Source organism: Panthera tigris, chromosome C2 (assembly GCF_018350195.1).
Source record: "Panthera tigris isolate Pti1 chromosome C2, P.tigris_Pti1_mat1.1, whole genome shotgun sequence".
In the NCBI taxonomy this organism is placed as follows: Eukaryota; Metazoa; Chordata; class Mammalia; order Carnivora; family Felidae; genus Panthera; species Panthera tigris.
Window position 1 is genome coordinate 102,957,845 of NC_056668.1, and position 27,736 is coordinate 102,985,580.

Below are 27,736 nucleotides of genomic sequence, written 5' to 3' on the forward strand. Positions count from 1 at the left end.
CTCCAGACCAAAAGAGTTTCAAGATGCCCGAAAGCAATCGACTTCCCGGGACTCGTATGCATACACCAGACCACTGTAACCCCGTGGTGTCCCCACCCTTCATTCTCCATCGATTCTAGAAGGAGAACACACTTTTCTTCTGAGATTAAAGAACTCCCCAAGGTTTCTTCTTTTCCTTAATAGCGCTGTGCGGACTTGAACAAGTAAATCCCTCCAGAACTGCTTGAGGCTGGGAATTTATGCCGCTCGTAAACAAGGCAAAATCCTTGCCAGAGATCCGCCGCGGCCCACCCCCTGCCCGCGTCCAATGTAAAAGGCATACCTAACAGCGGCGTGCTCGGAACGCAGCGTGATGGCTAGGTGCGACAGAGCCCACACCCACGGAGTGCGTAGAGCTGCAGGCCGGGTGGGGCCCAGCTCGCTGGGGCTCAGGGCCCGCGCGTGCGTGCGAGCGAGCGAGCGAGCGAGCGAGCAAGGGACTCCCGGGCCTCGGCGCGTGGTCTGCGCGCGCCCGGCCGTGCGTGCGGCTGCGGGAGGCTGCGTGTGCGCGCGGGGCGGCAGCATCGGCCGCCCGCCCGCCCGTGTCGGAGCAGGGTTAGCGCCGCGCTCGGGAGGTGAGTGCCGGGCCGGGTCCCGTGTGGCGATCGGAAGCCTTGGAGACCCCAGTGCTGGGTGGCGGGCTCGGCCCTGGGATTCGCTTCTCCTGGAACGGCAGTTGCGGGCCCCGCGAGGCCAGGAGACGGGCAGGGCGGTGCCGCCCACTCCGGCCCTCTCGCGGAGCGCGGCCGGGGTTGCGCGGGAGCAGCCGCGTCCTGGGGCTCCGGCCACTGCAAAGAGCGGCTGCCGGATCCCGTTCGCCTGGGGGAGAAGGGGCCTGGCGGGGCCGTGGGCGACACTGAGGGGCGGTGGGACGTGTAGCGGGCCCAGGCCGCGGCCGCAAGGAGCACTCTGCCCTGCCTGCTCTGCCCTAGGGCGCAGCCCCCGGATCTCCGTCGCTCTGGGCCTCTCTGGCGACCAAGTCGGGGAGCAGCCCGGGGAGCATTGGCCGCGGCGGCGAGGGACAGGACGCGGAGACGCCGACTTGTGTCTCAGTGTCGGTGGATTTCCCGGCAGGCCCGGGACGAACGCATTCCCAAGGCGCTGGGGAAGGGCCTGGGAATCGAATTATGAAATGCGGGAGCGTTCTTCTTCATGGGGAGGGTTTGCGAGGAAGCTCGACCTAAGGAGGAGAATGGGCGAATTGGGCAGAGAGAAAAGGAAATCCCGAGGAGCTAGGGCACGCGATTTATAGGAGGCGATCTTAACGGGCATACAGGCATTTTAAAAGAAATCTGAGATATGCAATGGAGTCTCACTTTTCCAAGCAGTAAGGAATGATGCCAGCAGCAAGCACGCGTTGCATTCCTATTTCCTTCTCTTCCACTCCTCATTGCTGGACTAGGAGGGAGATTTGCAAGGCCGAGATGGTTTTCTTTTACTCTGTGTTTTGCAAATAGTACCAGCGTTTACAAGGTGGCTGCCTCGTTAGGGAAAGCTACATCCGAGGAATAAATTACCAAACCGTATCTTTTTTTTTTTTTTTTTTTCCTGTTTTCAGAGGTAAGCAAGATTTGATTTGAGTTGGCAGTCATCAAGTGGGGACAAGTTTGTATTTTAGCTTTCCCCAGGCGTCTTCTTAGAAGGATGTAGGGAGCCGATTTTGTGCTCTCAGAATGTGTTGATGTCTGATCAAAGCGCATCTGAATTTGTATCAATCTAGAGAAGGCAGCTGTTTATTAAGAGATAAGAGTCTAAGACGTTTTTTTCTCCTAGACTAGAAGGTTCATTCAAATGAATGGTGAGTAATTCCGGTCGTGAAAGTAAAGCCTGTTATCAAAACAGTGGCCAAATATTATTCCAGATCGGATGCATGAAGTGATTTGAGAGCAAGGAAGAAGAGAGGATCAAAGCTTTTCCAAAAAGGAAGAGAATGCCAAAACAGTGTATGATAATTTGCTCCTGTAATAGTTTGCTAGGTATAGAACACTGATTTTAGATGTCGAATTGCCCAGTGTTGTTGAATTATGACTTAGATATATTCCTTTTCTGTTCTTTTGCTCAGTAGTTCACAGCAAATGTTTTAATTAAAGCATGGAATATGGAAATCAGCAGAAAAACTAAAAAAGCTAGTGCTTTAGTCTCATCTGAAATTCTGTGGGTAAGTTCATCTTACTTTAATTTAGAAATTATCCTAATTGGTTAAAATTGACTGTAATAGTCTCCTTTACAACATTTCAAGGATCATTTACACAGCTACAAGTTCTTTTGTATATTCTAGTATATTTTTTCCCCTGAAGGATTTGAGGAATTGTAAGAGTTAAACTTTACTAAACCATTTTGGATGATACATATATTTCTAAAAAATTGGATTATTATTAAAATACTTGATATGTCAGGAAAATTTAACTATATAAACCTAATTTGGTGGCCATATTCAAGTTCAGACTCAACTCTTTATTCCTAAGAAAATACTCCAGTGGATACTTTTTCTTTTTATCCGTTAAAATGATTTGCCTTCTGTCTGTGCCCAGTCCGCAAGTCTGTTCTTTCCACTGTTGGGTGATATGAGTAGACTCCCATTTGAGGAAGTGCCTTTATCCCATTCACAGCTGTATAACGTCCAGGCCAAATATGCTTTCCTCTTGCAGTTCTAACAGTTATTGCTCATCCCTGCTCACTGTGTGGTAACCACACTATATACAGCTTCATAAATGAGGTCAAATGTGGGAGGTCAAACAGGATGCTTTTAAATGGCCTTGCACAGCAGATGCATTCAAAAGTTGCAGTTCATTTAACAGCCTGTCTTTGGTAAATATCTCTTATGGGACTATGAACAATGGTTTTGTTTCAGTGAAAAGTTGGCCATTATAAATACTGATTTGTTTTTGGCACTAGAGCTTTTGGTACATTGTGAATTAGATGAGAGGGGAAGGTGAGGATATGCACAGGAGACCTGGTGATTGGTAGGAGGCTCCTCTAGGTGAGGGGGGAGATAAAGCCACAGAACATCTTAAAGATGAGGCCCTGAAAGGCTGCAGGATGGAAGATTTGGCTAGGGAGATAACTTGGACCCCTTGAAGCTCTGAGAAATTAAGGAATAAAACTCAGAAAGCTAGAATACATTATTAATTTTTCATTCTATGTGTTTCTGACCTGGAATTAGCCAGGAAACCAAGCCTTTTGGTGTCTCTGTATAGCATCCATAGCCTAGGGTAGTACTTCTCAGCCCTGCCTACCCCTCTGGGAATCGTGTCATGTGGGGAATATGTTACCAGCACTAGGACCCCCTTTTAAGTTGCGAGACCCTTTGGGGTAATGAGGAAACATAGAGACGAAGGATCTTAGGAGACTGAGATTTTCTTGATGTTCTAAGGTATGCCAGTTCATGCCAAGAACACTTCCAGACCAACAGCCTGATTGGTAAATAAAGTTTTAATGAAGCACAGCCACACCTATTTGTTTAATATTGTCTGTGGCACCATTTTTGCTAGAAAGGCAGAATCAAGTGTCTGGGATAGACCATATGGCCCATGAAGAAAATATTTGCTATCTGGCCTTTTATTAAAAAAAAAAAAAAATTGCCCACTCTTAGGCTAGAACATAGATGTCTGCTAAACTCCCAGGCTGTGCATTTTGAACAGCTTTTTAAAGTTAGCATAAAGAAGCACTATATTTGGCTCCTATTTTGGTAACAGACTTTGTTTTCAAGGATGGAGATAGCCACTTTCTGAGAGGAAAAATTATATTATAATTTTTCTATATATTAGAATTCTCTCTCAATTCTTATCTCTAATGTTAAATAGTTCCTTTCTCTAAACTGATGTAGGGTCTATAATTTGTGCTCTTCTCGAGCATCTGCACATTCTGAGAGTGCAAACTCAGCTCTCTGCCCTGGACCCTGACCACACATTTGGAGACATTTCAGCTGGGAGGTCGCCCTCCCATCTTCTCAAGGTGGGCTTTACTGATAATGTTCATTCTGAAACTTGGAGTCACAAACCTTCCTCCATGCTCTGCATTGTGTCAGCAACCTGAAGTCAAGACAGGTGTCTTCCCCATTGCATCCCCAACCTTTAAAACAGATCTCGCTGGGGCGCCTGGGTGGCTCAGTCGGTTAAGCAGCCGACTTCGGCTCAGGTCATGATCTCGCGGTCCGTGGGTTCGAGCCCCGCGTCAGGCTCTGTGCTGACAGCTCAGAGGCTGGAGCCTGTTTCAGATTCTGTGTCTCCCTCTCTCTGACCCTCCCCCGTTCATGCTCTCTCTCTGTCTCAAAAATAAATAAACATTAAAAAAATTAAAAAAAAAATAAAAATAAAACAGATCTGGCATACCGACTGACTGACTGACTGACTGAATGAATGAATGAATGAATGAAAGAAGAAACAAATGAACGAAGGACATTCAAATTACTAAGGGAAAGGTAATGAGTGACTTAGCCTGACAGACAAGAATGACAAAGGTATGTAATATTCTTAATCTGGGGCAACAATGAGAAGAAATATTAACTAGAGGAGCTTCCCCTATCCCCTTCCTCCAATGGGTAAAGCTGTTTATATCAAAACAGAGACAGGAAGCCCAGCTTTCAAGTCAGCCTTCCTGCTGTTCTGCCTCACTTGTGTGGTCTTTGTTCTGCTCCAGTTTTCCTAGGTTCTCTCCAGACCGAGTCATCTTGTTGCCTCTTTTCACGAGCTCTGTCACGTGGCTCTTTCAGACTGCCCACCCCTGGGTGCAGAGGTACGTCCATTTTTGCTGTGTTTGGCTCTTTGGGTCAGTACTGTATTCTCACAGCCCAGCATGAGCCCAAGAAGTATATGTTGAACAAATGATTGCCTGTGGAAAACACACTAGCCATGATCGATCAGCCAATTTTGAAACCGACTAGGCACTGTCATTGGGCTCACTTTTCCTTTTTTTTTTTTCCGGAAAGACCTTTCAGTGCCCTGCCCACTTGAGAGAAACTTCATTCTTGCATGCTATGTAAGGCTTCCCTTGATCTTCGAGTGGAGGAACCCTTTTGGGTTCCAGTGTTTACCAAAGCTAATGTTTACCAAAGCTCAGCAATTTATTCAGGGTTATCTGGAGTATAAACTTATTAACATTCTTGCCAGAAGTTCCTCCATTTCTGAAAAGTATACTTGAAGAGAAGACTAGTTGGAAATTTATAAGTTCATGGGTTAGCTTTGACAGCTCTTTATCCCTGACAAAGATCAGAGATGCTGCACTACGTGGAAGAAAGTATGAAGATGCCAGGCCACCGAGATGAAAACAAATTAGGAAGGATGCATTGTGGTGTAGTGGTTTCAGAGCCCACTTAGGGGATGAGGACACCCGCATTCCCAGCCCTGCTTGCTGGCTGTGAGACCCTGACTAACCATCAGGTCTCCAAATCACAGTCTCCTCAACTGGAAAAGAAGTGCTGCAGTAGTAGGGCCTACGTCCTAGATAGTTTTAATCAATAAACGGTGGAAATACGGAAAGTAGTTAGTCCAGCACCAGTACCGAGCAGGGGCTATTGCTAAAATTATGGAGAGAGGGCAATGTGAAGAAAATGGATAAAGTAGAAAGCAAGTTTTTTTCTTTTTTTTTTAATATTTATTTATTTATTTATTTATTTATTTATTTATTTTTAATATATGAAATTTATTGTCAAATTGGTTTCCATACAACACCCAGTGCTCATCCCAAAAGTTGCCCTCTTCAATACCCATCACCCACCCTCCCCTCCCTCCCACCCCCCATCAACCCCCATCAGCAAATAAAATTTGACTCTCTACTATATGCCCAGCTGTGCTTTGGAGTGAGAGGGAGAAATGTAAGCTTTATCAAATATGCATAATCCTTAAAGTAGATCGATGCCACTTGAATATTTCACACCTCAGTTTGAAAACGTTAATGAGTTTTGTAGTTCTCCAGCTGCCAGAAGTACCTGTTGTAGGACTTCTGACAGTTCCAATCATTCCCAGGTATAGGAAGATTAGGGGGCAGGAGGAAGGCCACGGGAGAGGGGAGCATGTGTGGAAGAGGAACTAAAAAAGTTTGCATTTGGCGTGTGGATCGCTACTGCTAGTTCCTGTGGGCTTATATGCTCATGGGAGCAAAACATTGGGAACTTTAAGATGTTAGAGGAAACCTCATCTTTGGACTCTAAAAGGAAGCTTACTGGGGCTCCTGGCTGGCTCAGTCGGTAGAGCATGTGACTCTTGATCTCAGGGTTGTGCATTCAAGCCCCACATTGGGTGGGGAGCCTACTAAAAAAGAAAAAAAAGAAAGCTTACTGATCTGAAGGGAGAATGTGGATAAACTAGGATTTATTTACATGTTTACATGTGCTAGAGACCATGTGGTGTTACATAAGAGACACTGGGAGCTAGCTGCATGGTTTGTAAATGGAACAAATATAAGTAAGCAAATTAAGTTAGAGGAGCACATAGTGGACCTTAATGATAACAGTGGTACTCTCTACTTAGTTCTTACTGTGTCCCAGCCCGGTCCTAAATGTTCAACATGTATTATTTCAAGAAACGGAGTTTCTGATTCGCTGGAATCAGATGGGGTGGGGCCCAAAGCTAACAAGCTCCTTAGGCAGTGCCCGGCTACTATAGTCTGAATAGTGAGATCTAGAGCAGCAACATTGGAATCACCTGGAAAAGGTTTCAAAATACTGCCACCTAAACCTCACCACCCTTTGTAACTCTCATTTAGTTATTAGTTTGGGGTATATACCCTGGCTTCCAGAGCTTTTCAGGTTCTCCAAGAGATTATAATATGCAGCAAAGTTTAAGAATCACTGGATTCAGAAAGAAAAGGGAAGAGAGAGGTAATGGTCAGACAGCACTGGTTGTGTTTGTTTCTAATGATAATCAGAGGAGGTCAGAATGGTAGAGTTTTATATTGCTTTGTTTATGAATTAATATGTTCAGTTTGACTGGGTACCAGAAGGGAAGTTTTCCTCACGATGTGTATTGATATGTGTGTCTCCCTCTTTATTTTTAATTTAAAAATTTTTTGTTTAAGTTTATTTATTTTGAGAGAGAGAGAAACAGAGCACATGAGCAGGGGAGGGACAGAGACAGGGAGAGAGAGAGAGACTTCCAAGCAGGCTCCGTGCTGAACTTGAACTCATGAATTATTAAAATCATGACCTGATGGGGAGCCTGAGTGGCTCAGTCGGCTGGGCATTGGACTTGGGCTCAGGTTATGATCTCACAGTCTGTGAGTTCGAGCCCTGCATTGGGCTCTGTGTTGACAGCTCAGAGCCTAGAGCCTGCTTCAGATTCTGTCTTCCTTTCTCTCTATCCCTCCCCCACTTGTGCTCTGTCTCTCTCCAAAATAAATAAACATTAAAAAAAAAAAAAAAAAATGTGACCTGAGCTGAAGTCAAGAGCTGAATGCTTAACTGACTGAGCCACCCAGGTGCCCCGTGGTTCTCTCTCGTTATAAGAAATAGGACATGAGTGATGTGTGTAATTATGAATTGCATTAAACTCAATGTGCACAGGACCTTGTTTAGGCTACCAGACTTCCACCTTTTGTAGTACTGTTTTGTATGTGGAAAAAGAGTCATAATGTTGCCCAATTGGCAGTAATTGTAATTATCTTTAATGATAGCACATATTTTCTCCTTGGATGACCCTAAATCTAGTATGCATGGGCTTAGAGTTTTATTGAAATGTGGTTTTTTGGTGATTTTGTTTGTTTTTGCATGTCTGGACCTGTTTTTTGTTTTTAATGTTTGTTCATTTTGAGAGTGAGAGATAGAGAGCAAGTGGGGGAGGGCAGAGAGAGAAGGAGACAGAATCCCAAGCAGGCTCTGCATCTATCAGCACAGAGCCTGATACAGGGCTTGAACTCATGAACCATGAGTGAGATCATGACCTGAGCCGAAAACAAGAGTCAGATGCTTAACCACTTAACTAATGCCCCTCATGTCTGTACCTTTAAAAAAAATTTTTATTTTAACATTTATTCATTTTTGAGAGACAGAGACAGAGCATGAGTAGGAGTGGGGCAGAGAGAGAGGGAGACACAGAATCTGAAGCAGGCTCCAGGCTCTGAGCTGTCAGCACAGAGTCCGACACGAGGCTCGAACCCACCAACCGTGGGCGCTTAACCAACCAAGCCACCCAGGCGCCCCATGTCTGTACTTTTTTAAATGAACATGATCAGAATCAGTGCAGCCTATTAGAAGAAGGCTTTGTTTCAGAAGAAAGCCGAAGAAAAGTAAGCATACTCTAACAGATTCAGGAGTTTACTTTTGGATTCAATTTATTCTTGGGGATATTTTGTTAATAAATGAAAGGGGTAAAAGCACATTACCAGACCATTTGCACAGCATTCAGATACCCACCTAGTACCTACTGTGTGCTAGGCTCTAGGGATGTGGCAGTGAACAAGATGTACAAGGCCTTTCCCCTCACAAACCTCAGATTCTTGAAGGGAAGACAATAAACAAATAATAGACAGAAAATCTCAGGTGGTTTGATTGCCTACAGGAGAATAAAGAGGGGTGTGATAGAAAGTAGGGGCAGGGGAACCACTTGAGATAAGGGGTCAGGGAGGGACTCTCCTAAGTGACATTTTGCTGGGATCCAAAGCAGGAGAAGGAGCCAGACTTTTCAAGAACCAGCTTTTGCGTTAGAGAAACAGCAAGTGAAGACTCTCTGAGGGAGGGAAAATTTGAAAGTGTCAGGGCTCAGAACTGAAGCCACTGTGACTGAAATAGGGATAGGAGGAGGCGTGGCCACAGACGAGATGTATTCCTGAGAGACAGACTGGATAGATAGATCTTCCTCAAAAAATATGAACCTTGTTGTCCTTAAGCTCTCACTGTCTTTGTGCTTTGTTTTTGTATGGACAGCTCTCTAATGAACATATACTTGCGATTAGAAAAGTTTTATATGTTTTTTTAAAAAATTGAATTTGCTTTCCCTTTGTAGAATATAACCAACATTTTTATACCCCAGGAAAGAATTTCGGGTTATTTTGGCTTAAATAATGTTACCATTGCAGTAATTCTTTGTTCTGTTTCTCTGGAGTCCTTGCATTTGGACTGATCCCTCCACCCACCCTGTCAGCCCCCCCAGTTTATTTTCTAGTGCCCAGCATATTTGTGATGCCAAATAAGAAGGTCCGTATCTGCATGAATTATTAGTTGCCATTTGTTACTATTGTTAATAACTCATATTTCAGGTTTTGAGGGTGAGCATCCTGAGTCTTTCTGTGTAAGATGGTAAGGTTGTGATGCTGCTTTACTGTGTTTAATCAAGGTTTGGTGGTAGTGAGAAATTAAAACCATTCAGAGTGATTCCGGTCAATAGAGATGTGGCAGACTCCCTGGCATAGGAAGGGTGGTGCCAAGAACGTGATATCTGGGGGCGCCTGGGTGGCTCAGTCGGTTGAGCGTCCGACTTTGGTTCAGGTTATGGCCTCACGGTTCATCAGTTCGAGCCCCACGTTGGGCTTTGTGCTGACAGCTCAGAGCCTGGAGCCTGCTTCGGATTCTGTGTCTCCCTGTCTCTTTGCCCCTCCCTTGCTTGCTCTCTCTCTCTCTCTCTCAAAAATAAATCTACACTAAAAATTAAAAATAAAAGAATGTGAGATTTGGAGTCCTGCTTGATTTTGTCCCTACCACCTACGAGCCCGTGACTTTGGGCAAGTTATTGACTCTCCCTGAGCCTCAGTTTCCTCACCTATTCAATGCAAACAGTAAAGGTTTCAGAGCACCTTTATTTGTGGACTGTCTTGAAGGTCCCGTGAGTTAGTGCCTGAGAACAGTTCCTGGTGCTCTCGCCACGGCTGGGCACCTAGGGCCAGCATGTCTTGTAGACATGATTGCACACAGTCACTGATTGACAAAATGATTGGATTGCCAAGCTGTTTTAACTTTTTTTTTTTTTAAGTATAACATGCAAGAAGAAAGTATACTAATTAGGAGATGAATTATCACAGTGAACACACCTGTAAGCACCATCTAGGTCAAGAAATAGAACATGGCCGGAACCCCATAAAGTCCCCCCAGGGCCCTACCGATTATACTTCCTTCCTGTCTCCAGAGGTTATCAGTGCCCTAATTCTGACACCTTAGATTGCTCTTGCCTGCTTTTCGGTTTTGTGTAAATGGAATCATAGTATCTATTCTTTATGTGTCTGGCTTCTTTAACTCTACATTATATTTGAGAGACTCTAAAATGTCACATGAGGTTATAGTTTGTTCATTTCTGTTTTGTGGAAGGTGCTGTTACATAAATTTGTTTCTTCCACCATGGTTGTTTCCAGGTTGGAGTTATCATGGATGGTGTGCTGTTATGAATCTTCTGGAACATATTTTGGTGTCCCAATGTACTTGTTGAGTGTTCTTCCTAGGACTGGAGTTGCTACATCATAGGATACATGTATATTCAGCTTTAGTGAATAACACTAAAAAGTTTTCCAAAAACACTGAACCATTTTGTAGAATTTTTTTAACTCCAAACTACTGCTCAATTCACCAAAATTAGTTTATTAATTCAGTGAATACAAAGATGGGCTAGGACAAGATTTTTCCAAAAGGTAGAGTTCAATCCTGCCAGAGACTGAAAATTAAAATAGGTTCTTCAGATAGATTTGAGAAACATTGCATGATATATCCTCTTCTCAGAGAATGTATATTAGCATATTAAAAGCTGAGAAGCCCTCCATTAAAAAATACCAGTTTACATTCATTTGAATTATTTTGGCAGGGTGGGGAGGGGTGGATTTCCACAGAGCTCTTTTGAGGGCTCTCTAACACTTGGGGATAAGACATAGATGCATCCATCTTTGGTGCCAGAAAGTTCTGGTATTAATAACTGAGGAGAAGAAATCTGCATCTCAGTTCTTCTGCTCTCTTCTAAAACATTGGATGCAACCAACCTCTTATTTATTTCTGGAAGTTTTCTGGGCTTTTCTATTACTTGTAATGTTTCTTCAGCTTTTATGTATCAACCACCAAATCGACCCGTAATTATTTGTGGTCACTGGTGCAGCAGCATCGTGCTGGGCTTGTGGGATAGAGAAGATGGTTTGCTTGGGGTAAATTATTTAAAATCTAGTTGGTGAATGCATGTGTACTTAATATGATCATAAGTTTACCTTTTATCAAATGGAAATTGTTTTAAAATTATAAATGTAAGTTCTTTACAGTGATATATGATATTATTTAAGAAGTCAGTAATAAAATAATAGTGTATTTCCTTGTTGGGCCTTTTTATATTTTTCTGCTCATCGGTGTTTTAGGTTCTTTCTGCCCCTCTCCTGGGACATGGGATTTAGAACAGTGTCAGAGCTCACAAAACTCATTCTTGTGCTAGGAGAGCGTCTGCCCTGTGCTCCCGCTGTCTGGGTATGAGCCAGTCCTAAGTCTCAGACCAGGCCAGCTTGATTTCTGTGACATCATAGTGTGTCCACATTTATCCACATACCCGAGTGTCACTTTAACTTCAGAAACCACTGACTTTGCTGACTGAATAGTCCATATTGTCCACGTAAACCTCACAGTAACTGCATCGGTATTGTGGTGCTTGGTTTTAGCTGAAAAAAAAAAAAAAAAGACTTTTTTGAAAAGTTAAGTAACTTCCTCAAAGTCACACACAACCATTAAGTATTACAGCCAAGATTTAGGGTAAGCCATTTAAGTCCAGGCATTTTTGTTATGCTTTTTTCCTGTTTTGATAGGTTTAAAATACAAAGAAAACTAAAAATAGAAGAGAATACTTGTATTTCAATCATCCTGAATTAACAAATGCTAATTAATACTTTATAGTATTTGTGGCGAGTCTTCTCTTTCCCCTTTTCACTACACAACCCTTTTATTCTTCCACAGTGACACCCACACTGGTGAGTGTGGAAGCTTTTCCTGCAGTTTCTTTAAAAAATAGTTTTAGGGGCACCTGGGCTCACGGTTTGTGGGATCGAGCCCCTGCATCGGGCCCCATGCTAACAGTGCAGAGCCTGCTTGGGATTCTCTCTCTTTTCCTTTCTCTTTGCCCCGCCCCTGCTCGTTTTCTCACTCTTAAAATAAATAAACTTAAAAAAATAGTTTTGTGCGCATAGCTGCTTTTTAAAGCTCTCTTGCTTTTGTGCGGTTTAAAACTATATAAATTGTATTATATATGCATTTAATTTTTCAACTTGTATATTTTACTCAGCATTTTATTTTTTAATACTATTGAAATTGATATTCTGTGTATAAATCCGATTCACTTCTTTTTAACTGTCTTCTAGGATTCCATTGGAAGACAGTAGCAGGTTTTATTTACTTATTATCTTATGGATAGAGATTTAAGTTGCTTCAGATTATCTGTTTTCATAACCCCATAGTAAGCATGCTTGTACAGGTCTCCATGCATGTACACATATGAGAGTTTTTCAAGGATGTAGTCCCAGGAAAGGAAAGTCTGGTTTTCAGTTCTCTAGATGCAACCATGTTGCTTATCTGCCACAGTGGGCTTGTACTTCAACCCTCAGTGTATGACAAATATCATTCACTCCAATACGTGATTAATAGTAAACTTTTTTATGTTTTCAGATGGGTTAAAAACTTGGTATCTGACTTTAATTTGCCTTTCCCTGGTCACTAGTGAGACTGACCCTCTTTTCATGTTTATCGGCATGTAATTGGAAGTTCTGAATTCCTCTTCTGTGAACTTATTCACACGTTACCCATTTTCCTTTTGATTTGTAAGCTTTATATAAACTTTATACAAATGAAAATTAATAACAGATTATTACAACTATATACTATCTAACAAATATAGTGCAAGGATTCTGGATACCAGCCCTTTGTTTTATTTGTTGTAAATATCTTCTCTGAGTCTGTGGCTCACATTTTAACTTGTCTTGTCCTATAAACTTTATATTCTAAGGTTACCCAGTGTATTTCTCCTGTCTTTTATGGGATATGCTTTTTGTAATTTGTTCACAAAGGCCTCTGCCACACAGAGGTTCACAAATATATTCTGTATTTTTCTGTAATCATTTTAGTTTTGCTTTTTAAAATTCTTTTACCCACCTGGAACTTTATTTTGAAAATAAATATGAATATAGTTTTTTTTTTCCACGTTTATTCTGAAACCATTTGTTGAATCTTTCCCCCACTGGTTTGTGAGGCAGCCTCTGCCATTTTTCAAGTCCCTGTGTATGGGTACGTCTGCTAAGTCCCTGCGTATGGATACATCAGCTTTGGTCTTAGTGCTGCTCAGCTATTTCATCTGTTGGTCTGCCATTCTGTTTTCATAACTATAGCTCTGCGATAGGATCTAATAACAGCCAGCCCACCACCATCCCACCTTCATTCTTTGTTTTCAAAATTGTATTGGTTGTTCCAAATCAAGAAATTTTCATCATAATGTTATGTATTTATTGATTAATTTGGAGACGTGGACTCTTTTGAGTCTTTTGAATCTTCTTATCCTTGAACACATTATCTCTCTCGTTTACTCACATCTTTTTGGGGTTTTTTTGTATTCTTCAGAAAAGTATTTTACTTTTCTACATTAGGGTCCTGCACATTTTTTGTTAGCTTTGTTTGACACTGTAGTTTTTGTTGCTGTTGTGGTTTTCCTTAGACTTTTTTTTAAATGATAGAAATCTTTTTTAAACTTTTTTTTATCTTATAGAGATAGCACCAGCAGGGAAGAGGGGTGGGGGGGGGGGAGAGAGAGAGAGAGAGAGAGAGAGAATGAGAATCTCAAGCAGGCTCCACACTAAGCGGGATACGGGCTGGATCCCACAAACCCAGGATCATGACCTGAGCTGAAATCAAGAGTCGGGTGCTTAACCAACTGAGCCACCCAAGCGCCCCTAGATTTTTGTTGTTTTTCAGTGTTTTTGGTATATATGTGAGCTCATATCCAACATCTTGGTACACCTGTCAGTTCTTACAAGTTGTCTTTTTCCTCTTGAGTTTTCTTTGTAGATGATTACATAATAATGAAAATAATGGCAGGTTTCTTTTTCTCTTCTTTAACAGTTTTTACATCTTACTTCCTCTTGTTTTAGTGGACACTGACACGCACTAAAAAAACAGTTTTCCTGACTTTGGTAGAAATATTTCTAAAGTTTATCCTTAAGTTTGCTACAGTTTCTCTAACAGGTTAGACTCTTCCCTTCTGTTCCTAATGTTTGTTTTTTTAATAATTGTCTTTTTTGGGTTTTTGTTTTTCATTGTTTTCTGCTTTATCTTTATTATCCCTTCTGTTTTCTTGTTTATGTAATAACATTGGAATTATTTTTTTTAACTTCTTGAGCTAAGTACTCAGCTTATTTATTTTCAATCTTTTTAAAAAAATATATTACCTACTATGCTTGAAAGTCTTCATACTGTATCAATTCTAGTTATGTGACATATTCTGGTAAGGCAAAGGTATTGGGATGAAAAACAGATCAGTGGTTGCCTGGGAGTTCAGGGAAAGCTTGATTAAGGGACACTAGTAGAATTTTTGTTATGATGGAATTGTTTCATATCTTGATCGTGCTGGTGGTTACAGGTACAGAAGAGTAAAATAAAAAGGGTGAATTTTACTGTATGTGAGTTATATATCAGTTAAAAAATCAAGTGGATACAAAACAATGTGTATAAAGTAATTCTACTTTTAAAAATGTATATTATTTTAAAAGGTTGTTAGTTTTCTGTAAGGACTACTTTAGTTACATCCAGTGTGTTTTTATACGTAGCACTGTGTTTAAAAAATTTTTTTTTAATTTTTTTTTAATCTTTATTTATTTTTGAGAGAGAGACAGAGTGTGAGCAGGGCAGGAGCAGAATCCAAAGCAGGCTCTAGGCCCCGAGCTGTCAGCACAGAACCCGACACAGGGTTTGAGCTCCTGAACCGTGAGATCATGACCTGTGCCGAAGTCAGATGCTCAACTGACTGAGCCACCCAGGCGCCCCTAAAATTTTTTCTTAATGTTTTATTCTACTTTTTGAGAGACAGAGAGAGACAGATTGTGAGCAGGGGAGGGGCAGAGAGAGAGGGAGACACAGAATCCAAAGCAGGCTCCAGGCTCTGAGCTGTCAACACAGAGCCTGACGTGAGTCCCCAACCCACAGATGTGGAATCATGACCTGAGCTGAAGTTGGACGCTCAACCAACTGAGCCACCCAGGTGCCCCTTATCTGTGGCACTTCAAAATGGGGAGGAAATTTTTTTTATTTTCATTGTTTTGAATTTTAATGTATTCATGTGTTTTAAAAATCAAAATAATACAAAAACTATGTAACTTACAAAGTAATATTACTGAGTAATATTTTTTAAGTAATACACCAAAGTAATATAAAAAAGGGATGCTCTCACTCCTTCTCTCATCCACCCCATTTCTCCCTGCCCACTGTGTCTTTTCATTGTTTTTCTCATACACATACAAATACATATTTTTTATTTCCTCTTCCTTTTGACACAAAAGTTGGCACACTGTAGACATTGTTCTATATCTTCTCCACTTAATATATTGTACAAATCTTTAATGTCAGTAACATCTGTATAGTATTCCATTGTGTGGATGTTTCATTGTTTGTGTAAGTAATCCCTCATTAATGATCCCTTGGGTTATTTCCAAATATTTGCTATTATAATGTTGTACCTAATAACAATAAAATGTCTTAACATTTTAGACATAGACAGCTGTGTCTAAAATAAATTCCAGGAACAAATTTACTGAGAAAAGAGTAAATGTATTTGTCATTTGTATACGTATGTCCAAATTGCACTCCATTGAGATGTTATGGTTTTCTACTCCACCATACATGAATGAGAGAGAGAATATGTTTTCCTCTCTTTAGTTTTTATTACTAAAATATTTTATTTCTTTATTTTTTTAATATTATTTTTAATTCTTTTTCAAGTTTATTTATTTTAAGAGAAAAAGAAAGAGGCAGAGAGACGAAGAGAGAGAATCAGAGAGGCAGGCTCTGTGCCATCAGTGCAGAGCCCAATGAAGGGCTCAAACCCACAAACCATGAGATCACAACCCAAGCTGAAATCAAGACTTGGATGCTCAACCGACTCAGCCATCCAGGAACCCCATTATTGAAATATTTTAAAGTGAATACAGCTATCTTGGCTTTCTACTCCTAAATATATACTCTTAAAAATAGGAAAAGGTTTTTTAATTTTACATTATTTTTAACAGCTTTATTGGGATATGACTTACATACCCATAAATTATTTAACTGTACAATTCAGTGATTTTTACTAAATTCACAGTTCTGCAACCATGACCCAATCAAATTTTAAAGTATTTCCTTTACCCCAAAAAGATTCTTTATCTCCATTTGCAACCAGTTGCTGGTGCCACCGCTGGGCAACCACTAACCTGTCTATAGATGTGCCTTTCATGTTTCATATTAATGGAGTCATATATATATATATATATGGTCTTTTGTGTTGATCTTCTTTTACTTAAGACTCATGTTTTTCAGGTTCATCCACATCCTGAATTCTTAAAACTGGTATTTGTTACAGCCTGTATCAGTGCTTTGTTTCTTTTTGTAGCTGAGTAGCATCATTATGTAGAAATACCACATTTGTTTATCCAGGAACATTTTCTTTTGTAGCCAGCTAACATTATCACACCTAAATAGATTAGTAATCCTCCTGGCATCACCTGATATCTATGTTGTATTCAGATTTCTCCAGGATCCGGTCCAGGACCATACATTTGCAATTGGTGTGTCCTTAAACCTCTTTTAACCTACAGCCATCCCCTTTTTCATGGTTCTGACCGGCTGAAGACACCATGCTGGTTGACAGTCCCAGTTCCTTGATTTCTTTGAGTGTTTCCTGTGGTGTTCCTTAGCTTGTTCTTCTATCCTGTATTCATGTAAATTTTGATTAGATTCCAGTTAAACATTTTTGGTTAGGATTCATCAGAGACAATGTTGTGACTTTACAGCGTAGCTCACTAGGAGATAAATAGCATGAAATTGTGCCATCATTCTGCTAAGATTGATGATTAGCACTCTGATTCCTCCAATGTAAATTTTACATTGTTTTAGTCCTTGTAAGTAAAAGGCAGTCTTTGGAGGGTTACTTGGGTACCTTATTAATCTTTCCTTTGATGATTAAAACGCTGATTGATCATCATTGCCCGAATCAATAGTTTCATGAGAGGTTGCAAAATGATAGCTTTCTTCTGTCATTCTACCTGCAGTTATAACTGGCATTTTTCTATAAAGAGGACTTTTTCCTCTTCAGTCATAACATTTGTCCCCCTGAACTATAGATCATTGTTTAAAGCAGAAAAAAAATGCTTGGCTTCTTCCCCCGTACCCCTGCAAACCAATAGATTTCAGTTAAGTGGTTGATGTAATAGTGCCTTTACAATTTCCAATATGATATTCTCTTTAAATTTATGGATTAAACAGAAACTATGTGTAAGGGTGTTGAGTTTCCAAACAGGTTTTTTTTTGTTTATGTGTTTTTCAAGTTGTGTTTTTGTCATAATTATATTGTGGTTAGATAATGTGGCCTCTGTTAAGTTGAGGTTTGTTTTGTGTTGTTTTTTTTTTTCTCTGTAAGTAATCTCTACACCCAGTGTGGGGCCTGAACTCATGACCCTGAGATCAAGAGTCTCATGCTCAACAACTGAGGCAGCCAGGCGCCCCTGTTGAATTGAGTTTTGCAAGTTCTTGAGATGACTTATATAACCTAACATGAACAGTTTTTTAATGAATATTTCATGTGTTCTTGAAACAAATATTCCATTCTCTTAGATCAAGATTATTAATATTATTTGAAACACTTATATCCTTATTTTTTGCCTGCTTGATTTAGACAGATTTGTTCAAAATCTCCCATTAGGATTATATATGGGTGCCTGGGTGGCTCAGCCGGTTAAGCGTCCAACTTTGGCCCAGGTCATGATCTCACGGTTTGTAGGTTTGAGCCCATGTCAGGCTCTGTGCTGACAGCTCAGAGCCTGGAGCCTGCTTCAGATTTTGTCTCCCTCTCTCTCTGCCCCTCCCCCACTCATGGTCTGTCTCTGTCTCTCAAAAACAAACATTAAAAAAAAATTTTTTTTTAAATCTCCCATTAGGATTATAGATTTTTTCCATTTGTACTTAGGCTTTTCCGAGTTTGCTTTATATATTTTTGAGGCTATGTTTTATGTTGATATAGTTTCATAACTGTTAAATTATCTTGTTGCATGGCTCCTTTTATCAATAACAAAATCTTATCCCTTTTAAATGCTGTTCATTTAAAATATGTGACATGAGGGGGCCTGGAAGCTCAATTGGTTAATCGTCCGACTTCGGCTCAGGTTATGATCTCATGATTCATAAGTTCGAGCCCCACATCAGGCTCTCTGCTGTCAGTGCAGAGCCTGCTTCAGGTCTTCTGCCCCCCTTGCTTTGCCCCTCCCCCCTCTCCAAAATGAACATTTAAAAATGAATAAATATAATATGTGACATTAATAATTAACTACAGCAGCCTTCTGATTGACATTGTCATGATACGGTTTTTATTTACTAATTTTAAAACTTTTATGTTGTTTTGTTTTAGGCATGCATCTTATAAGCAGTATAATGGCAGAATTTTAAGCCACGTTGAGAATCTCTTTCAGGAGGTAGGTTTATATTTACTCTGACAGTACATTTATATTTACTTCTGATATCTTTTGTGTTTTCTATTTGCCTTGCATTTTCTCTGCTTTTTTCTTCTTCTCTATTGGTAGCTTGCTTTGTTTCTTTTATTTCTCAGTGTGGAAGATACGTATTCCATATCTGTTCTTTCAATAGTCACTCTCAAGGTTAATGATGTACATTCTTAAATGATTTTTTTTGTAAAATGTTAAAGTTTATCACTCCTTGTTCCTCTTGAATTAGGTAAGAATATTAACATATTTTAATTTTTCACATATTTTAAGTCTTTTTACAGCAACCATGTCATTTTTGTATAGTATTTCAGTTTCACTTTTTCTGACCACATTAAAAAAAATTGTATTCTTGTTCTTCTCTCATTTTGTTTTACAGTACCTGTACTTACTAGTTTTCACGGTCTTTTAATGGCCTCCTGGCTTACATCTGTTCCTTTCATGCCATTCCTTCCTCCTGAGTTCACTTTTCTCCATACTAAAACATATTCTGTTGATACTTCTCCCAGCTAGAGTTTGTGGACTTTGTAAGTCCTAGTCTGTTTGAAAGTGTCTTTATTTCACTTTCAGTTCACTTGAAATCTCTAAAATTCATCTATAAAATAGGTACAGTAAAACCAGCTGGCCCACTGTATAGAGTTACTGGGGGAATACTAATAATACTTGCAAACACTTCATCAACTGTTTAAATATGTGTGTGTATATGTAACATGATTATATGTAAAGTGCTATTATTGTAAGCTAATGTAAGTCCTGGTAGATTTATATTTAGAATTACTATATACTTAACCTTTTAAAATAATTCCTCACTATGTTGAGATAATATTTACTGAAATTAGAGAGGATAATACCTAATAGACATATCATGAATTGTACGTGGCTACACTTTGGGAGAAGAACCTGGGGTAAGATGAAACTCAGAATCCTGCCTGCTCGTTTAGGGTTACTACCATTCAGTTGAACTTTGAGGTATGCAAGCATAAAACTAAAAAAATTTTTTGACTTTGTTTTTATCTATGTACAAAGACAATACACAAATGGCATGGAAAATCTAAATGATACAAAAAGAAAAACGAAAGAAAGAAGAAGTCTTCCAGAAATCCCGCAGAATAGAAGCCATTGACATACTGAGACATATCCTTCTAGAAAATCTTGCTTAGCATATGTGATTATATGGGTTTAAGGACTTATACCACATAAGCAGTTTTGCGATTTTCATTTGCTATATATCAAGGGAAGATATAGGTAAGCTTCATCGCATATAATAAATAAATATATGTTGTTGTATGGATAGATCATAATTTTGTTTAACCAGTTCCCAATTGTGAGGCATTTAAAATCAAATTTTTCCATATTATAAATTACACACAGTTGCCTGCTTACTTCTTTAGGATAAATTGCTAGGTGGTAATTGCTTGGTTAAAGAGTATACACATTTAAAATTTTGATACGTGTTTTCAAATTTCCCTCCAGAGTGCATGAGAATACCTCTTCCCCCACACATACTGACTATTGTCATGTGGGTTTTTTTTTTTCCTTTAATTTGCTGATTTGACATTTTTGTCAATATTTCTGCTTCCTTGTAAGTTTGAACATCTGTTCTTATTGATCATTTGTAGTTCTCTTGAGAATTTCTCTTTCCGCCATTTATTCTCTTGTAGTGTTCATCTTGTACTTAATTTGTATGAACTCTTTTTTTTCTTTGGGTTTACAAATCTTTGTCATAAATCTCAGGTTGTTTTTTTTTTTCTCTCCAGTTTGTTTTTTAATCTTTCATCCTTGTTTGTGTTTTTTATTGTTGTTTGTTTTTTTAGTTTTTTGTTTGTTTTTTATTTTTATTTTGTTTTTGTTTTTGTTTTGCTTTTTAACCTTGTTCAAGAAATTTTTGAAATCTTTATTTGATCAAAATTTCCTTTATGGGTTCTAGATTGTTTCCCTATAGTTGAGTAATTGAAAAGTCTTCCCCATTTCAAAATTACTAAAATGTTCATCCATATTTTCTTTTAGTGCTTTTAAAGGCTCATTTTTCTTCCATTTGATCTTTAATTCATTGGAAAAAAATGTATATAAGGAAAAAATTTGTATGTATACAAAAAATTGTATACAATTGTATATAATTGTATATAAAAATTGTATAATTGTGTGTGTGTGTGTGTATATATATATATATATATACACAATTGTATAAAATTTGTATATATAATTGTATATGTCAGTGACTCCCTGTCTTTTATATCCTGCTCTCATTTTCAAACTTGACTAGTAAAAGCCAGGATATGAGCCACTGAATCATGGCAGGAAGTGAGATGTGTCGCACTGTGTCTCTTCTCACTGTTTATTAATGTGCCTTGGGTTATTTGTCACTAGAGATGGAGGTTCAGAGGGGAAAGATGAATTTGGGAAGGGTTGCCTCCTGTGAATGCATACATGGAACACAGAATTAAAGACAGGATACCAGCAGAGTGTCTCTTAGAAGTTTTATGTTTCACCCTATTTTAGTGACCCCTGAGTTCTTTATCCAGGGAAGTAAAACTGGTATGGTGATCTAAGACACGAGCTGACCTGAGAATTTAGCTTATGTTTTAAGCCTTGAATACCAAGTGCTGTTTTCCATGATAAAGCCATGAACTCTTGAGTTCTGTGGACTAATGGTAACTTTTTTAACTTTTTGTTTCAATACATGTTCCTAGTTCAGAAAGAAATCGGAGGAGGTGGGCGTGCTTCATTTACCATCTTTGATTTCTAATTCCCTGACCCATAAGTAAATGTGGTTACATTTTTTATATGTCTTACAGAAATTTCAAGCATTATTTTTGACTACTACATACTACTGACTGTTCGGTTGGTGAAATTGAAGATCTTTCACTCAGAAGAAATAAATCAAGAAGGAGGTAAGAAATAGAAATATATTTATGGCTTCAAAACGTATTTTTCTTTAAATAGTAAGAACTCATAGAGATTATTTTTCCAGGATAACCCGTTTGACAATAAAAATCAATTTAGAGAACACAGGACACAAAGGCTGCCAAGGGTGGAACACAGCTGGGGACCAGACTCTATTTATTGAACACTTAATGGCCAGTGAAATGCTTTGCACATGTTGTCACCCTCCACTGTATTTGACATCTTTAGAGTAGAGATGTGGAAACTGAGGCTCCAAAAGGAAGAACATACCTGCTTGCCCTGTTTGTTAAAGGACAGAGCTGGGTTGTAGACTCTGGTCTCTCTGCCCTTAGAACCACCTGTGTTGTGGGTCCTTGAAAGACTTTTCCCTCTTTTTGGACTAGAGAATTCCTCTTCTCCTTGCTGCTGTTTTATTTTCTTTGTGGGCCCATAGCAGTAGACATCACAGCCACAGTCACATTGTCACATTTAAAAACCATGGCTTGGGGCGCCTGGGTGGCTCAGTCAGTTAAGCGGCCGACTTCAGCTCAGGTCATGATCTCGCGGTCTGTGAGTTTGAGCCCCGCGTCGGGCTCTGTGCTGACAGCTCAGAGCCTGGAACCTGTTCAGATTCTGTGTCTCCCTCTCTCTGACCCTCCCCCGTTCATGCTCTGTCTCTCTGTCTCAAAAATAAATAAATGTTAAAAAAAAATTTTTTTTAAAAACCATGGCTTATAGGAGCGCCTGCATGGCTCCATCAGTCAGGCGTCCGACTCTTGGTTTTGGCTCACAGTTCATCAGTTTGAGCCCCATGTCAGGCTCTGTGCTGACAGTGTGGAGCCTGCTTAGGATTCTGTCTCTCTCCGTCTTTCTGCACCTCTGCTTCTTGTTCTGTCTCCCTCCCTCTCTCTCTCAGAATAATAAACATATTTTTTTAAAAATACAGGGGCGCCTGGGTGGCTCAGTCTAAGCGTCCGACTTCGGCTCAGGTCATGATATCGCGGTTCGTGAGTTCAAGCCCCGCATCAGGCTCTGTGCTGATGGCTCAGAGCCTGGAGCCTGTTTCAGATTCTGTGTCTTCCTCTCTCTGTGACCCTCCCCCGTTCATGCTCTGTCTCTCTCTGTCTTAAAAATAAATAAACGTTAAAAAAAAATTTTTTTTAATACAAAAAAAAAAAGAAAAGAAAGAAACATGGCCTACTGAATGCATGTGAGATAACTTTTGTAATAAGATTTGCTGCTTTGAGTTCTTCCCATTATTGAAGAGTAATGGGGCCTTCATTGCCTATATATGATTGTAAATGCTGATCCTTACGCAGTATACTTTCCTTTTGTTAGTCTGAAATTTATTCCAGTGTGCTGATTTGTTAGAATGAGATGTAAAACTGCCATCTGACAAGTGTTGTAATAAACATAAAAGTTGTCATTGGCTGAGGTGTAAATCAAGACCCCTAGGGTTGTACATGCAGTGTCTAGTCGCAGATGAGGAGACAGTGTAGGAAGAAGTTTATTACTTCTATAATTCTTATTCTAGGTCCTTTCTGTTTCCGGTTTTTCCAGGAGCTGGCTGTGCAAGGCTAGTAAGGGGGAGAGAGGAAGACTGGGGTGGGATGGACAGACCTACCTTTTATCCTTTACACAAATGGAAATAGCATAACAAGTCCGTGTGCATTGCTCTCCTGCTGTAGGTCTGTGTCTGTCTTGCACTTTGACTATTGTGAGAAACACTTCGCCAACAAGGTCATAGACTACAAATGGAGGGGCAAGACACATATACATGAAACTGAACTGGAGAGTTTGTATTGTGTGACTTAAAATATAGAAAGCTCTAGAGAAAGGAGAGATTACTGACTGTGACCAGAACTAATCAGGGCATGTAGGATATGGCCAAATAGGACAAGGAGTCTTGAGGTCCTGTCATTTTCATAGTATTAAGAGGCAGAAGAGCTGTGCATCCAAAGACCTAAGACTGACCCAAGGTAGAACCCTTGGGAGGCCAGCCTTCCCATATAATGACATTAACATATGCCCTTCATAACAGATTCTGGGTTCCCAGGACCCCTCTTCCCAAAGGATGGGGGGTGAAAGGGCACCATTGGAACCTCCTCAGCCTGCCCCTCATGTTGTTCATCCATCCCTTACTCTGAAGTCCCTTAGCATTGATATAAACAGTCAGTGCCACCCTGTCCTTCCATGTTTACCTGTTGCCTAGGGGTCCCCTTCTCCCATCTCCTTCCTTTGGTCTTAGTGCCTGGTGTTGTCTGTGGGTGTGGAATGTCTAGGAAACACTTAGCACATGTTTGTCTTGATATCATGGTGCCCAGAAAGCCCTGTGGGATCCTGAATTGTGAACCAACCTCATCCTTGGGACCTAGCACAGAACTGAGGTGACACTGTCACTCCAGTCTGAATGCTGTAACATTACCGCTCTTCTCATCTCAGCTGGAGGGTCCCTCCCATGATTCTGATCTGGCACAGGATTTCTGAATAGATTAGAATGGGAAACACATGAAAACTCAATTCTATGGACAGGCCTTTAATTTAAGCACTTGATGTGCAGACTGAGCATGGAGTTCAGCCAGTGAGGTAAAAGGGGAGCTGGGATCTGTTTGGGGCAAGGAAAAAGCTATTTCACAGTCTTGACCATTTAAAAACTCTGGAGATGCTTACCCTGTTTGTGTCTAGAGGACTTGCCTTTCAGGTGAAGAGTCTCTGCTCCCATCTCATTTCACATGAATAATTGTAGCCACTGGGTTTTCCTTATTCCAGATTTGCTAGAATCCACATCTGATCACACAGCTGAGAAAGACCCTTGGTTTATTTGGACATGTTGCTGGTAATATCTCCTTGCATTAAATCCTTCACTTCTCTTTCCATAGTGGTGAAGAAGAAATGCGGCTTTTTTTTTTAATTGCAGATTTATTTTTTAACCCCCCCATTACTCATCTTTTTCTGTCCCTCTGGACATCCGGGACAAAATCATATTTCAACAGTTATTTAAATCAAACAGGAAGTATTAATTTTCCCGAAGTAATGAAGGATATGTTTTTAATCTTGGTCTGGATGTAAAAAGCTAAAATGCCCTCTTGGTTTTTGGTGTCCATTTGCTTATAGTTAAATGAAATGAACTAGGTTGGGGTCAGGATTCTTGGTTTTGCTTGGGAGCTTTTGTTGTTCCAACTCTTTAAGTAGATAATCAGATATCATTTAATACTGTGTCTTGGGTGGTGGAGTACTAACCAGGTCTTTGATAAATCTTCCAGAACCTCAGGCTCGTGTGCTTCTGAGCTGCTGTGGATGGCCCTGGCTCTCTTGACCACTCTTCCGAGTAGGATGTCACTGAGATCCCTCAAATGGAGCCTCCTGCTGCTATCCCTCCTGAGTTTTCTTGTGATGTGGTACCTCAGCCTGCCCCACTACAATGTGATAGAACGTGTAAACTGGATGTACTTCTATGAGTATGAGCCAATTTACAGACAAGACTTTCGCTTCACACTTCGAGAGCATTCAAACTGCTCTCATCAAAACCCTTTTCTTGTCATCCTGGTGACCTCACACCCTTCAGATGTGAAAGCCAGACAGGCCATTAGAGTTACTTGGGGTGAAAAAAAATCTTGGTGGGGATATGAGGTTCTTACATTTTTCTTACTAGGCCAGCCGGCCGAAAAGGAAGACAAAGTGTTAGCATTGTCCTTAGAGGATGAGCACATTCTTTATGGTGACATAATACGACAAGATTTTTTAGACACGTATAATAATCTGACCTTGAAAACAATTATGGCATTCAGGTGGGTAACTGAGTTTTGCCCCAATGCCAAGTACATCATGAAGACAGACACTGATGTTTTCATCAATACTGGCAACTTAGTGAAGTATCTTTTAAGTGTAAACCATTCAGAGAAGTTTTTCACAGGTTATCCTCTAATCGATAATTATTCCTATAGAGGATTTTACCAAAAAGCCCATATTTCGTACCAAGAGTATCCCTTCAAGGTGTTTCCTCCCTACTGCAGTGGGTTGGGTTATATAATGTCCAGCGATTTGGTGCCAAGAATCTATGAAATGATGAGTCACGTAAAACCCATCAAGTTTGAAGATGTTTATGTTGGGATCTGTTTGAATTTATTAAACGTGGACATCCATATTCCAGAAGACACAAACCTTTTCTTTTTATATAGGATCCATTTGGATGTCTGTCAACTCAGACGTGTGATTGCAGCTCATGGCTTTTCTTCCAAGGAGATTATCACATTTTGGCAGGTTATGCTAAGGAATACCACATGCCATTATTAATTTGACAAAAGCCTAGAGAAAGACAGGATACTCTGTGGAAAGTATTAATATTACTGTAAAATGTCCAATGGAAAACTCATGGGAAGGTCACTGTGTTGAGTTACACTGAACTGAGACTCATGAAGAACGCACAGACTGGGGACTGGAGGGTCACACTTTGATTTACCTAGACCAAAACCAAGTCAGGCCCTTTAAAGGTGATTGTAAGAGGAATTAAACTACCTTATAAAGGAATCGGGGATTTTTGTTAATAAAACGAATAGGGCCAAACTGTTTGAACGTGCCATTCTGTAGGCTAGAACTTGTTAAAAGGGTTTCATTGAATTATAAGCTCATTAGTCCATAACATCGAAGCAATGGGGAGCTCTACTCATTGAGCAGTCTAGTCTGTTAAGGGTTTTGTGTATATCTGACATGGATTACCAGTTTTTAAAAATACATAGTTCTTTGTAAAAAACTGAAGTTACACTGAACAAAATTTCATCCGTTTTGGTCATTCAGAAGGTACTTCAAGATGTTACAGCATTTCACAGTTATGAATTACTATTTAATATTACTTAGGACTTCCTGGTGTTTGAATGTTATGGTTGTTTCAGTACTGTATAAAGCAAATAGTGATTCACCCTTATCCATTTGAAGTTTTTCCCAGTTACCTCACTGATGAGCTTATTATTTCATAGCTCCATTAATGTAAAGACATTGGTAATTATCACATATCAGTAATCTCTTGGACTTTGATAAATATTTTACTGTGGTAATACAGAGAAGAATAAAAGCAAGAAGATCTGAATTTTTGTCTTGTTTTTAAAACTACAATCCCCAGTGTTTTTATGTCACTCCATCTGTCTCATTTTTCCACCTGGAAATTGGGAATAATATAGAATGCCAGGGAGCATGTTTCCTTTTGGAAAGGATTCTGAAGGCAAAAAAGAAAAGAAGGACCCTGATGGCCAGAATACTATGAATATTATTCTTATCTGCTCCACATGCGTTCTCATTAACAATCAATTTGAAAATAAAGAGGGAAAAAAGAAAAAAAAGTGCTGCTGCTTTTGTTACTAGTTTCACATCAAAAGGAAAGCCCCAAAATATGGTCTGAGATCCTATCTGAATTCCATGTTGTGTAGAAGCACATTTCTTCATAGGAGTGTTGATGTTGGTCACCTCTGACCTACCGGTAAGTCAAAGAGGAAGACTCCTTGGCCCCAGATTTTGGGGATTGTGCAATTTCCCATGGAGGCTGATATGGGACAAGTGATTGCTTTTTTCCAGATGACATGTTGGCAAAAGATAAAATCCCTTGGCAGAAAATATAAACTTGAAAATATGTAGTCAGCTTAGTAATACTGAAATATTTACGATTCTCCAGAAAGAGAGGCTTAATTTCAATTAGAACTGTTATAATATGTGATTCTCTATAAAACAGTTACTTCCATTTCCCTGATCTCAGACCTGATACCAGTCACAATAAAATCCATTAAATGAACTATTCTATGGAATCAATCTATGTCCTTGCTAATCCCCATTCATAAGGAGTCACTTTCTTTAAGACAGATGGTGGGTATTTTTGTAGTGTGATTAGATTGGTTTTGCAGAAGTCTATATTGATGTTGTAAGCTAAATCAAAAAATTTCTTAAGAGAGAACTTTTAAAACAAAATAAAAAAAAAATCACAAGTAAACTGTGAATAGTGGCCAAATTTCAGAAGATTGTTTCTTTTCAACTAGAGATTGGAGCCTAAAAGATCTCTAAAGAGTTAAATGGTTACAAAAAATAAGTTGGGTCATTATTTTTAACTGTATGTTTCTTAATAGTCTAAACTTTCAAGTAGTAAATATCAGCTGTGTTATTAAAACTTTGTCCTTTGATGTTTAACCAAAGAGACAGCATTTTTTATTTTGACTCATAGCAA

At 39.7% G+C, this 27,736-nt stretch overlaps 1 protein-coding gene and 1 pseudogene across 12 annotated transcripts; one reads left to right on the forward strand and one right to left on the reverse strand.

The window, feature by feature from the left end:
* LOC102958651 overlaps positions 1–391 on the reverse strand; it is a 95,687-nt pseudogene extending 95,296 nt beyond the window's left edge.
* Positions 329–27,647, forward strand: B3GALNT1 (beta-1,3-N-acetylgalactosaminyltransferase 1 (globoside blood group)). 12 transcript variants are annotated; one of them, XM_042998808.1, is made up of 7 exons: positions 569–614; positions 2,102–2,197; positions 4,678–4,773; positions 18,558–18,621; positions 19,675–19,893; positions 21,444–21,539; positions 24,795–27,647. In XM_042998808.1, the coding sequence occupies exon 7, from the start codon at positions 24,829–24,831 to the stop codon at positions 25,822–25,824; it is 996 nt and encodes a 331-aa protein (XP_042854742.1). In that variant the 5' UTR covers positions 569–614; positions 2,102–2,197; positions 4,678–4,773; positions 18,558–18,621; positions 19,675–19,893; positions 21,444–21,539; positions 24,795–24,828; the 3' UTR covers positions 25,825–27,647. The 12 variants fall into 12 exon arrangements, with proteins under 12 accessions (XP_042854752.1, XP_042854750.1, XP_042854749.1 ...); XM_042998817.1 differs by lacking the exon at positions 19,675–19,893 and adding an exon at positions 24,301–24,367; XM_042998818.1 differs by lacking the exons at positions 2,102–2,197; positions 19,675–19,893 and adding an exon at positions 24,301–24,367 and having other exon boundaries at positions 329–614; positions 24,795–24,824.
* Positions 27,648–27,736: the final 89 nt, after the last annotated feature.

What these genes read in the sequence shown, in the direction of transcription:
- B3GALNT1 (XM_042998816.1), top strand. Translation starts at nt 24,829, where the DNA reads ATGGCCCTGGCTCTCTTGACCACTCTTCCGAGTAGGATGTCACTGAGA.